At 41.5% G+C, this 14,554-nt stretch overlaps 1 protein-coding gene across 1 annotated transcript; it reads right to left on the reverse strand.

The window, feature by feature from the left end:
• Positions 1–1,429: 1,429 nt before the first annotated feature.
• Positions 1,430–1,786, reverse strand: LOC131218467 (uncharacterized). Its single transcript, XM_058213027.1, has one exon. It carries the CDS (start codon positions 1,719–1,721, stop codon positions 1,443–1,445), a length of 279 nt encoding a protein of 92 aa, XP_058069010.1. The 5' UTR covers positions 1,722–1,786; the 3' UTR covers positions 1,430–1,442.
• Between the last annotated feature and the right edge of the window lie 12,768 nt (positions 1,787–14,554).

A 14,554-nucleotide genomic window follows, 5' to 3' on the forward strand; every position in this document is an offset into this window, starting at 1 on the left:
CCGATGAAGTTCCGGCATACCATGCAACACTGTTTAAGCAGCAGTTCAAAAACCCAACCTCTTTGGGGTCAACCGTGTTGTACATTTGACATCCACTCCATCCATCGTGTGGAACTTTTTATTTTGACCGTAGATCATAAAGTATATCTATATCCAAAATTCAAATGCGCCAGGGAACGAGAAACAATGTAAAATACACAAAACTTCTAAACACTCGGTGTGGTCTTACTGAGTTTTATATCAATCTGAATTTTAGAACGACGGTTCATCTGGTTAAGGAACATATGATGAAAGGTTTGATGGAAAAATAAACAGAAAAGTATGACCCCACAGAAAAACCTATGGTGGGGATCCCTTTCCAAATTTCTTCGTGGTGTGGCACACTTGAGCTGTGGATCGATATGATTTCTAATTACAGGACTTAACATTGAGGGGTGCATCTGATGGACGGAATGGATGTGAATAAGACGACATGGTGGGCCCAAGAAGCTATGGTCTTTTACCTGCTGCGTACAACAGGTGTTGTAGAGGAGGACCGAAGTCCATGCATGTGTATGAACTCTCACAGCGTGGATGTTAGTTTCGGGAATCCGGATCGTCCATCTGCTCGACCGACGGTGGGCCATCCATGTTCTATCTTGATCGTCCATTTGAAGATCGCGGGCAGATAGAATAGGCTGATCGCTGTTGTTTACCATATACATCCATGATGGGTCCCACAAGACCAGACAGACACATTCATTTTCAGCCAACCATATAGCGACGTGTAACAAGATCAGGACCATTAAAATTGCAGGTCCCATTGCCGATGGATTGAGACACAGAAATTAAACTAATCCAACGATCGTAATCATCAGGGACAACGATATGCATGTGTCACACGTGTCAGATGTGGCCCAGCCTAACTTTTAGGATATGATAGATGGTTGAGAGAACCGTCCAGTCAACGTCCCAGATTCCACACGCACGGGTGGTGGATTTGTGTTTGGCGCATGAAAATGTCTGAGTATCATTCTGTAAATACAATACAAAACAAGTACACAACAGTCAATTTATTAATATTAACCACAGTCTACAAATTCATTTTTCCAGGAAATTATACAATACACCGTAATATCGTACACCCATCTCTCCACCGTACAGAATCCACCAATCATATCCTTCCATCTAGTGGACCATATCATGTATGGTATGTTTCCTCTCCTTTACATCTTCACAATAATTCCTAAGATAATTCGATCAACGTATGTTTAGACCATTTTCTATCCACCATTGGGTCCACCGGATGGACGGTCACGAATGATACATTACCATAACAGGTGTATTGTTAATAGATAGATCTACTATATACCGGTACTACCGAATGTACCGTATCTCCTCCCTTCATTTCTTTTTTTTTTTATTTTTTTTTATTTTTTTTACAGAGAGAGGTGCTGCTTCTCCTAGTAATCAGCTTCTCCTCCACGTGGTTGTCCTGCAACGAAACCAATCAGCTCCTCGCCGGCTTTTCGACCTGATGTTTCGGACTCCGGTGGAGAGATCTGGCCGAGGACGGTGACAGACGTCAGGAAGACGGCGGTGGAGAGGAGGAGAGGCCAGAAGTAGGAGAGGATGGTCACAAAGCTAGGAGAATGGTAGAGAAGGAAGAGGAAGAGGAGAGAGAAAATGGCAGAGACAAGGAAATGGAATTTCAGTTGCTGGAGCTTTTTTGAGACGTCCATGGCCTCAACGACGGAGAAATCGATATTGGGTCTTGAGAATTTAAAGAAAGGAAGGAGAGAGATGGCTTTTGTTCTGTTTCTCTGAAATGATTCTTACTCCTTTTTTCGGTTACAGTTTAACTGTTTAACTGAAGCCTGTTTACCAAACTACCCTTTTTCTCATTCCGTGAGACCAGGTCACCACGGATATACCTGATGGCCACTCTCTGTGGGGCCCACCGTGATGTATATATTTTATCCATGCCGTTAATCTGTTTTTCCAGCTTATTTCAGTGCATGATACAAAAAATGATACAGATCCAAAGCTCAAGTCTACCACACTACAGAAAACAGTGGGGGTAGTGATGCTTGCCGTTGAAACTTTTCTAGGGCTTACCATGACGTTTATTTTCCATCAAATCTGTTAAATGGATGACACGGACCTGGATGATGGGAAAACACAACTATCATCTTCATCTAAAAATTCCGTGGCCCCAAGAAGTTTCAATGGTAGGCATTCAATCCCCACTGTTTCGTATGTTGTGGCCAACTTTAGACTTGGATCTGCCTCATTTTTGGCATAATGACCTGCAATGATCTGTAAAAACTAATGGACGGCATGGATGAAACACATAAAACAAGGTGGCCCCACAGAGTCGGGTGACCTTGTCTACATGCAATCCGCCTCCATATTCATGCACCCATTTAGGAGAAGTGGGGCCATCGGTTTTTTTAATTCGCACCGTTGAAATTGCGAGGACCACCAAAAGATGTGGGATGGAACAAAAAAATGTTTAAGGTTGGAATATTCTATCCGTTAAATTATGGATTGTTTCGTTGTTTTCCTCTTGACCGTCTATTTTTAGGACGGTGGTTAATGGTTTAGGATCCTCCAATCATGAATATTTTTGCGAGTATACGTCTAGGGAGATCAATGGTCTGGATCTCCAAATCCTGGGCTTCTATTGTGCAGATTAATGCATAAGGAATCTTCACGTTTGGTAGGAGTAGGGACCATCAATTTTTTTATCCACACCGTTGAGATTGTGGGGCCTACCCCTGACGTGAGATGAACCAAAAATCCTTAAGATTGGAAGATTCTATCCGCAAAGCGATGGATCGTTTCTTTGTTTTCTCTTAACCGTCCATTAAGCGCCGTACACCTATAAGATCAACGGTTTCGATCACCAGATCATGGATTCCATTTGTACAGTTGGTGCATCAGGACTGGAAACGGATTGGCTGCTCCCCCTGCCACCAGCCCGGTGGGTGATGATCGGTGCTCTGTGGGCCCCACCATGATGTATGTGTTTCATCCATTCCGTTCATCCATTTTTACAGATCATTTTAGGGTCTGATCTCAAAATTGAAAGGGATATAAATATCAGGTGGACCACACCATAGTGATTTGATATCCACCATTAAAATCCTCCTAAGGCCCACTGTACTGTTTATTTGACATCCAATCTGTTGATTAGGTCATACAGGCCCAGATTAAAGGAAAAAAACAAATATAAGCTTGATACAAAACTTTTATGGCCCCCATAAGGTTTTTAATGGTCGATGCTCATTCAGCACTGTTTCCTGTAATGTGGTCAATTTGATATTGGGATAAATAGCAGTTTTGGTCTCATGCCATAAAATGATCTGAAAAACTATATGGACGGCATGGATGAAACACATACATCATTGTGGGGCCCAAATAGCACCGACCATCAGCCATTGGCTGGTGGAAGGGGGAGTAGCCAATCCGTTTCCATCAGGACTCTATAATTCCACGGACGCGCGCGGATTTCCTGCGAAAGCCTTTTGCAGGAGGTTCCTACGCAAGGATCTGGGTGGGGCCCACTACAATGTATGTGAGAAATCCATTCCGTCCAAGTTTTAAGATCTCATTTTAAGACGTGCGACCAAAAATTAAGTGGATAAAAAACTCAACTGGATCACACGAGGGGGAAAATTGGGGAAAGAAATTTCGACTGTTGAAACTTTACTGGGCTCCACTTTGATGTTTATATGTTATCCAAACCGTTTATAAGGTAATTCTCAATGGGATGAAGTGAAAAAACCAAAAATATAACCTAATACAATACTTTTATGGCCATAATAATGCTTCAACAGTGCTCACTGAATGATCATTGTTTCCTCTCGTGTGTCCCACTTGAGTTCTAGAAACACCCAATTTTTTATCACAAGTCCTTAAATGATTTCTAAAAACGGATCGACGGAGCGGATTTCTTAAAAATAGCTCTATGAGCCCCACCCAGATCATTTAAGGACTTGTATCAGGCTATTTTTAAGAAATCCGCTCCGTCCATCCGTTTTTAGAAATCATTTAAGGACTTGTGATAAAAAATTGGGTGTTTCTAGAACTCAAGTGAGACACACGGGATCTTTTATCAGCAGTTGCGTGCGACCCCGAGTCGTATCCCGTATTCCAGAGTCGGCTCGACCCGAGACTTGTATCCTTGCGACCGCGCTGTCGCCGTGGTTCCGATGCCACGTCTCGCACACCGAGGTGATACCCGGGCCAGGAGATGTGGGCCCGCGTTCAGTTTGAGGAAACACCACACGTTTGCAATTCCAAGAGAATCTCTACAATATGTCAAATCAATTCAATTAATCACCTCAACTCAAGTACATGTCCCATCCCCAAAAGCAACCCCAAAGTCAACTCTCTCCCTCTCTCTCTCTCTCTTACACACCCATACATGTCAAGTACATGCCCATCACCCCATCACTCACTTCCCATCACTCCATCACACATCACCTCTCTTACAACCGCCCTCTCTCCCTCTCTTTCTCTTCACACTTTCCAAGCAACAAAGAAGTGTGGACATCCAAGCACTTTCAAAAAGAGAGAAAAGTGAGTGTTGTGTGTGGCCCACTTCTCATCTCTAAATCTATCTCCTATCCCTTCATCTCTCATCGCCTTTCATCAAAGATGGACATAAGGAGGTTGACGTTCCATCGGACCAAGGAGATCGAACGGTGGGTGCTTCAATAGGCTAGATTTTCATGTTTTGATGATGGGCCAAGTGAGGCCTACTGATTGATAGTATGGATCTCACTTTGGACCTTAGGTGTGGCCGATGACCCACCTTGATTCTCATGATCATTCCATAATGGGGTCATTCTCCATGGACCCCATCATGATGTTTATTTTCCTTGCATAAATAGGGTCATATAGACCTTTTATTTTGGTGGAGGAGGAATCTCTATCGTTGATGTTTGATTCGGTGGGCCCACATGTAATAGGACCCACTTGATTTATGTTGTGATGTACGGAAGGGAAGGCCCATAATGGTGGGGTCCATCCATTGCACGTGTCCCTCGCTCTCTCTCTCTCTCTCTCTCCCTCTCCCTCTCTTTTTCAATTTTTTATGTGATGATGTAGTTGTGTGGCCCACCCGGATGGACTCCACTTTGATGTATGCCTTGCCCACACCATCCAACCATTTGGTGGCCCACCTAGTAGTACGTCAGTAGGTGGGGCCCACCTTAAAATATATGTGTTATAACCCAAAATGTTGAGCGTCCCATTAGATGTGGCCACGGTGAAGTGTGAATTAAAAACAAAAAAAAAAGCTTTGGTTCAAAGCTTTACGGTGGACCACTCATGTAGGCCCCACCTTGATGTATGAATTCAATCCACGCCATCCACCCTATTCCCCAGCTCATTTTAGGCGTTGAGCCGAAAAATGAAGCCAATCCGATGATCTGGCGGGCCATAGCATGGAAAATAGTGGTTTTTATCGTTAAAATCCACTCTGATCTTTCTACACACCGAAACATGCCGAATATTGGGCTTGTTTGGACCGTCTTGAGTCCTATAATCCAATGGGTGGAGCAGATTCAACTGATACGGGCCCCACCTAGAAAAAATTGCAGAAAAACTCCCTTTAAAAAAATATCTATAGGCAGCGCCTGCTGCCGCTGACGCTGTTGTGTCTAGGCCAGGGACCACGGGTCCCAACCGTGGGCCCCACCGTGATGTGGTAGAACATCCACATCGTGCATGTGGTAGGCCCCTTAGGGCAGTGGGCCCCATCTAAAAATCAGCCGCGTGTGGGACTCAGGTGGCCCACATGGCAGGAAACAATGTGATTGAACGGCTGCCATTGAAACTTTTTTTTTTTGGGTTGACAGAAGTTTTAGATCTTTATGAAATTTCTTTTTCCTTTTCATTCAGGTTCATGTGACCTTAGCAACATGTTGGATGGAAGATAAACGTTATGGTGGGCCCCACGTGGGACCCACTGATGTTGTATACCACACCTCCCCACGCATGGGGAGGTGGGACGGTTGGTGTACCTCACTGCATAGCTTCTGTGGTGGCGTCACTAAGTCTGTGGGTCCCACCTGCTTTATTTATACCGTCCATCCCTATGGGACCCACCATGATGCATGTGTTGCATCCAAACCGTCCAACCATTTTGAAAGCTCATTTTAAGGCTTGAGATAAAAAATAAGACAGATCTAGTACCATGTGGACCACACTATAGAAATAGTGGGATTGGACATCTACAATTGAAACCCTTGGATTCCAGAAGTCTTGGACCAATAGGGAAATTGTCTTCCTTTTAATTTAGGCCTGTGTAACCTTATGATCAGATTAGATAGAAAATAAACTTTATGGTGGGCCTTATGATTATTTAACAGTGCGAATATATTATCTCCACTGCTATTTGTGGTATGATCCAAATGATCCTTCAATATGACTCGTTTTTGGGAATTTATAAGGCCCATTGTTGATGCCCACCTTGATGTGTATAAGGCCTGTTGTCGAGGCCCATCTTGATATATACATGAGGCACATGTGATTAGGCCCATCTTGATGTATTTGTGGCCTTTCGTTGAGGCCCACCTTGATATATAAGAGGCCCATGTGATGCGACCCATTTGGTGTATTTGAGGCCCATGGGTTGAGGCCCATTGTGATGTATTAGGGCCCGTGGGTTGAGACCCATTGTAATGAATTTGGGGCCCGTGGGTAGAGGCCCATTGTGATATATTTGAGGCCCATGGGGACGTGGCTTATTGTGATATATTTTCGACCCATTTGGCAAGGCCCATTGTGATGTATTCAAGGCCTATGGTTGAGGCCCAGTGTGATGTACGTATGGCCTGTTAAGTTGTGTATGAATCCCTTGTGTGAGCCATTCCTTGGGGGCAATGTTGGTTAAATGGCCACATTGTTGGGCAATGATGGTTTAATGTCCACATTGTGACTTTTCCTTAGGCCTTGTTTGGCTGATTCCGATTGTCGAGGCTGATTATCTGTGCTGATTATCAATACTAATTATCGATACCGATTACGAGTATGTGACAACATAACATCATGATACCGACACCTTGGAGCCACCTTGTATATATATTGGGCCCATAAGAAAGTCTAGTTTATTGCGCGATAGAGAGGGTAAGGAAACTCACTTATTGCACTTAGACTCGGATCTGCCCTCGGTGGGGGATATTATGATGCTCCATCACTGTGATCACATGTGGACGGGCGCACGTGGGCAGACACTGATGTGGGCGGGGCCTGAAGAGCCTGGACGAGCTACCAGTGATTAACGGGCTACTGTGCTGGCAGGTTACTGTGCACACAGTGAAGGTAGAACTTTATCCCATATCGGTTGCATCGTCCGATGTTGTGGCAGGTTACTGTGCACACAGTGAAGGTAGAACTTTATCCCATATCGGTTGCATCGTCCGATGTTGTGGTGGCTATAAGTTGAATTCTTTCCTTAACTATCGTAACGCGTTTTAAATCAGTGAGCTTATCTTGATATTTGAACTAGATCCGCCGTCCTTCTGTGGACCCCATCATTCGTATGTATGTTGTGATGGATGATTGATTAAAGCAAATGTCATTGGGCTGAGATGTTTATGAGACTCCTTGTGAGACGGAGTTATCCCCACATGATCGCGCGATACGTGTAGGTTTGATGTATGACCTAAATGAGGTTGATGATTGATTAAAGCAAATGTCATTGGGCTGAGATGTTTATGAGACTCCTTGTGAGACGGAGTTATCCCCACATGATCGCGCGATACGTGTAGGTTTGATGTATGACCTAAATGAGGTTGATGGTATTCATGGTTCGTCAGGATCTGCATATTGCATTGCATCCACAGTATATGATATTTGACTCTTCTCCCCAAATTCCTAAAATAGCCTACTAGATCTCATTTTTAGAGTTGGAGTGACCCTAACACTCCTTTGGCCACCAAATTTGTACTACGATAGGGCCCATTATAACAAACGGATGACTTGTGGGGTTTAAGTCATGATATTTAAACGACTTAGAGTGGTTCCAAGATTTTTTATAGATGCGCTGAAGGGCCATAAAATTTGGAGACTCCGATTTGGTCGATCGTATGATTCATGATCTCCCGAGTGTGGACAAGAAAATCAAGACCTATTTGGAAGAGATCGATGGTTGGATAGCTTACTCCGATTACTCCGATATTACTTACTTGACATTTACCTTACATACACTTTCACCACCCTCCAAAAAATCCTTCGCTTTATAAGCTTATCCCACATTAGCACGATGTTGTGGTAGATGTTGAATTCTTTCCTTAACTATCGTAACACATTTTAAATCGGTGAGCTTATCTTGATATTTGGACTAGATCCGTGTCCTTCTCATATGCAAGTTGTGATGGATGATTGATTAAAGCATGTCTTTGGACTGAGATGTTTATGTGAGCTTCTGTATTGCATAACCTAAATGAGGTGATGGTATTCATGGTTTGTCAGGATATGCATCGGCATTTGATATTTGACTCATTATGATCTACATTGCTTAGCATATGATTTTGATATATGTATTTTTCTTTTAGCATTGTATTCAAATGATTATATTGGTGGATATGTGATGATGATGTTGCCTTTGTGATTTGAGTAAACTTGGGGTTATGCTTATTACAAGACAAAAGTACATTGAAAAATCCTCCTTGTAAGATCCTAGGATCAGAATCTGGCATATGGACGTTGGGAGCCGAGAATGGGGTACTACGGAGGCTGTCAACACCGGATTCGGCGATCGGGAATTTTGTGAGCACAGTTTCTGAGTTTAGGGCATGATAATAAAGACATGCCAAAAGTTGTGACAACTAAAGGTCGGATCTTAATTAACAAACTAAACTGAGTCAATATCCTTTTAGCTTAAGAACCAACGATTTAGAGTGATTATAATCGAATCTTCATTTCCATTGGTTGCGAATAGGTTACATTATGAACTTAGCTAATCCAAACCCTAGCTAATCCAAACCCTAATAATTGCGCACAAGAAATCTTGATAATGCCCCGATTTATCAAACAAGCTCTATAGTAAAAACCCACTCATTGGGGCCATTTACACCAAATGTGGCACTATAAGGCCTCATTTGGGCACCCCATCTCTCCATATGAATTTGCATCCTCCAAGGGAGAGAAAGAGAGAAAGAGAAGGAGAAAGAAGAAGAGAAGAAGAGTGAGAGTAGGAGTGGGGAAGCTTTAGTGCTTCCTTTCATTGGTTTCCTCCAATCAAAGCCTTAACATCGATTATTTTCCTCCACCGAATCTACCACATTTGCGATTTTGAGGTAAGAAACAAACCTATTCCTAACTAGGTTCTTTCTAAAATGACTTGTATGAATCTCATATAGTTCTTGGTGTTTATATATGAATTTGTGATTTTCCTCAAATCTCTAACCATATGAGCTTAAAAATTAGATATTCCTTCTTAAGGTGCAAACCATTATCTCTAAGTTATCATTTATCGACCCTTGAGGGTTTCAGTTAATGATCAAATGCTTGTAGATGAATTTGTGCATGTTAATATGTTGACATTTTGATTTTTTATATAATATATGTTATTGGTTACATATGGATGCTTACGTGTTTGATAAAATGTCTAGGTGATTGAATATATTGTTTTATGGATGCTCATATGCTTGATTGAATGTCCAACTAAATGTGTTATTTTTTTGATGCCTACATATTCGATAAAATGCCTAAGTAGATGTATTGTTCCATTGATGCTTATATGTTCGATGAAATGCATAAGTTGTTACGTAGTAGTATGTATGCTATAAATTGCATGATGTAGTGTTTAATTCATAGTGATGCTTATGATTTCTACAATGTTGAGTTAGTCAGTAAATCGTCCAAACCAACAGGTAGCCCAAGTTAAGACGGCCACCCTAGGCTTGTTCGATCGACCTAGGTTGAACACGGACGACCGACAGTAGTTGGACTACACGGGCTGTTTGCACCCAATGCCGGTTGTGTCGTGGTTTTCCTAGGTTAATTAAATTAGTCTACTAGCCGACTGATCATATATATTCACAATTTATGACATGACTAAATGGAATCTAGGATACCTTGTTCCCAATGGATTTGTTCATTCATAACCGTTAGTGTGATACGATTTCACTACGACTCATGAGCCGGGCATGGTGGTATGAGACACCATGTCCGAACTGTCGGCCTACGCTAGGGTGACGAGCCTCCCCGTATTGACCAGTGAACAACTAAAACTCATGAGCCGGGCATGGTGGTATGGGGCACCGTGTCCGAGCTGTCGGCCTATGCTGAGGTGACGAGCCTCCCCATAGTGACCAGTGAGCATTGATGAAGGTGATAGACCATTGTTCGAACGGCCCTTGTCAAATTACCCGGCCGATGGTTGCGTGCTAGAGTACCGTTCGAACGACACAAGCATGAAGGGAATTGGGTGACGAGCCCTTTCCCTATGGTAATTTAGTTTTATGTGACAAGCCCGCACCTCGGAACTGAGTGATCATACTCGGTTTGGGTGACGATTTATACTGGGTTGATCCTCATACATTTAGGTATCATACTGTATCTTTTGAATTATTGATTTATAATATAAATGAGTGATACTTAAATTTGGATCAAGGGACACTGACAAGGAGCTATTACGTGTGGCAACGAGATACGTGATTCGGATAAGGACTTGTGATATAACGTCGGTATCCTAGTTTCGCCAATATGCTAGATGAATTGAATTTAATAATTACTCGGCTAACATGATCATTCACTGCATTGCATTAGCTTAGAATGTGGTGAACAAGCGTGGTTGTCGCATGATAAGGAAGTGTTGTCATTTGCGAAACAGGTGGTTGGAGTCGCGTGTGAGGGAGTGTTGCTTAGAAAGAGCATGCATCATGTCATATTTTATATGCACATTTAACGAGAGTATTTAGAAAATGTTTGATTTATTGTTTTATCATTACCTACTTTGATTGTGTCGATAACATGTGTAACTTAGAACTAATGGAACCACTGAGTTAGCTACTCACTCCCACCTGGGATGGTGTTTTAAAACACTAACCAGAGCACATTATAAATGCAAAGTTGATGGATCTGGATGCGCTGGAGGATGCCGGCATAGACGATGAGGAGGAGCGAGCGCACTACCAGACTTATGGTAAATCTTTCTAGACTGAGCTTGGTGACCGTGGGGATTGGGTCAGGGCTCTAGTCACTTTGGGGGACATATGTATGGGTGGGACTAGTTCCCTATTTGGATATTTTTAGATTTGTGGTTTGGATATTTTTACATTTAATGACACTTGATTATGTTTTATGACTTATTTATGCTTCATGCTCTGTTAAACTCTCCATTGCTTATGAAATCATCCAAATGTAATTAAAGTCTGAAGCCCATTATGGCATACAGGAATTCAGGAGTCGAGTTCCTGTTCGGCCCTTGAAAAAACCGTAGCGTTACAATTTCCATTTGAAAGAGATCAGAACAATATATCATATATGTGGACCAACAGCCCCTTTGGTAGAAGAGGTAACACCTCTAGTCGTGCTCTCTGAGAAGTAGCTCTTTTGGAGTCCCCTTTCACGTTGGCCCAAAGGTCCTAGCGTGGAACTACCAGATCTGCCCGTTGAGTCTAAAAGAGACGCAATATTTTTTATTTTTGTTAGCTAGTCTTAATCTATACTTATACCTATTGCCTATCGGATATTTTTTTTTTTTTTTTGTTCTAGTTAGTATAGGATAATCAGTTACCCATTTGAGGATTTTTATATTGCCAGACATAGATTCAGTGTGTTCTTTTATCCTTAAAAATTCTCAAATTGTCCCTTTTTAAACAGTTCAATGTTGAATAGATAATAATGTTTTTATTTATTCTAATTTAAATATACATGCTTGTTTTGGTTCGTCTCTCTTAATTCTCTCTTAATATATTTATTGCATTTACTTCCTCATCAAATATCCACACTTTGTGTGGATAGTTGACGTGTTAATCAAATACAAGATTAATATATTCTTGAGAGATAAGGGGAGATGCTACCGAAATTTTGGCGTGTCATTTAAATTGAATAATGAAAGCGTTACTATCTATTCAACATTGAATGAGTGACTTATTTCAACGCTTAAAAAATTGTTGAAAGTTTAGAGGACATTTATACACACACGATACACTACTTAGGAAATTCTTTACTAAGGTTAGATGAAATTGTTTTATATATTTAGAGATAGATAGTGAGGATGAAGTCCCAACTACCCTTGGTGCCGGTACGTCAGCCACATCACCTTTTGTTGTTAAGGGAGAGGGGTCTTCAGCTGCACATAAAGGAAAGAAACGGTTAGCTGTCTGGGATGATTTTGAATAAGTAGTAGTTAATAATGTCGCTAAGATTAGATGTCTGTACTACAAAAGTCTATACAACAAAAATACCGGGGGGCTGATTACTCATTTAAACAGATATAGGCAAAGTTGTGCAAGGAGACCTAGAATTCTACATTCAGGCCAACAATTGCTATTGTTTAAAAAGTCTGAAGAATCTACTTTTGAAGGTACACTTATCACTCATAAGTTTGAAAAAGAAAAATTGAATGAGTGGTTTGCAAAGCTTATTATCATTGATGAGTAACCATTTAAAATGGTAGAGAGTAAAGTATTCATGGGATACAATAAATTCCTTAATCTTTTGTTTGAGGTCTCCCATGTTACTGTGAAGAGGGAGTGCATGAAGATGTACACAAGTGAGAAAATGAAGCTAAAAGCAGTTTTAGATTTGGTTTTAAGGATAAGTCTAACTTCTGATATGTAGACGGCGCAAAATTAAAGAAAATGATTATTTCATTGACTGCACACTATGTAGATGAAAATTAAAAACTTCGTAAGAGAATATTGAACTTTCACAACCTTCCACCTCCACATTCCAGTTTGGTTATTTCATATTGCATTTACAACTGTCTATGAGATGGGGACATTGAAAAAAAGTCAGTTCATTAACTTTAGATAATGCTTCAACAAATGACAGTGTAATATCATTCTTATGTAACCAGTTCAAGGCAACTGGCAAGTTATTTTTTGAGGAAAAAATATTTCATGTTCGGTGTTGTATACATATTCTGAACCTAATTGTACAAGGGTTGAAATCAATTGACCAAACTATAGAGAATGTGTAACGCCCGAAAATCGGGGGTCGAGTAAAAGTCTAACTTCCGAGTTCCAACGCATTACTTATACAACATATTTAATGATGATTAAATATTGTCTGTATTAGTGTATAAAACATGAATAAGATTAAGCCAAATCAACAAAACATAATCCAGAGATAGTTGTAATACACAAGCGGAAGACTGACTCAAATATGTATAATTCTACAAATCAGTATAAGTCCCCAAAGTATGTATGCATTGCCAGGTAAATAATTACATGTATTGTTTTAAAATACAAAATGTCAAAAATGTAATAGTCCACTACAAGTATAACCCTGAAGCCCTGTCGATTCAGAACGGTCTACGAGAACCTGCTTGAATACTGCATGTATGAGAATGCCTCCTCATCATCCTCAAAGTCCGGCTCCGCCTCGCAGGCTACGCCATCATCTGAACCTACAACAGAGTCTGGTTGGTGTTTAAGACACCGTCCCGTAACGTGGGAGTGAGTGATCAACTCAGTGGAACAATAAAGCAAAGGTTAACATGTTATCAATTCAGTCAAGCAGTAATGATAAAGCAATACAATCGAACATCCCTATATACTCTGATTAATGTATGAATACTATGAATAAATGATGCATGGCCTCGCCTGCACTCCCTCAGCAATCTTTATCTAACGGTCGCGCATGTCAGTCACTTCCTCGTGCTCTCTACACATCGCCAAACGACACATGTAATGTGGTGCATGGTTATGATTACCAAGTTCTTATTAGTCATTTTCATACAACAGGATTGGAAAGCTAAGGTACTTCCCTTATATCAATTCCCAAACAATGATCCATTCTAGGGTCGTCAGTCCTAGCAATTGTCATACGATATTGCGGTTATAGGTCACTGCAAAGGGCTCGTCACCTTATCAGTGTAGGCTTAGTGTACTTTTGTTGCTACGTAAGGGCTCATCGCCTCTACGCAGTCTTAGGGTACGCTCGAGGTCACTACAAAGGGCTCGTCACCTTATCAGTGTAGGCCGACAGCTCGAATACAGTGTCTCATACTACCGTATTCGGTTCACGAGTGTGGGTTGCTCACTGGTCACTACGGGGAGGCTCGTCACCCCAGCGTAGGCCGACAACTCAACCACGGTGTCCCATACCACCATGCCCAGCTCATGAGTCTTAGTGGATCGAGGTACCAAGGTTAAAAGGATTTTCACTAGTGAGTTTGGTACCTTAGATTCAAGCAGTAGCGTCCATACATGGTGAACATAAATCGGGTCAATCAGGTTACTTGACAAGCTCGACTAGTACGAGCGCACATCGAGTTGATCGACATGAAGTGCACAAACACTCCTTGTGGCCTAACCACTGTCGACAACTGAAGTATGACTCGGATTCATCGATCACGTCTTATGTGGCGAAACAACCTCAACCA

Source organism: Magnolia sinica, chromosome 11, assembly GCF_029962835.1.
Source record: "Magnolia sinica isolate HGM2019 chromosome 11, MsV1, whole genome shotgun sequence".
In the NCBI taxonomy this organism is placed as follows: Eukaryota; Viridiplantae; Streptophyta; class Magnoliopsida; order Magnoliales; family Magnoliaceae; genus Magnolia; species Magnolia sinica.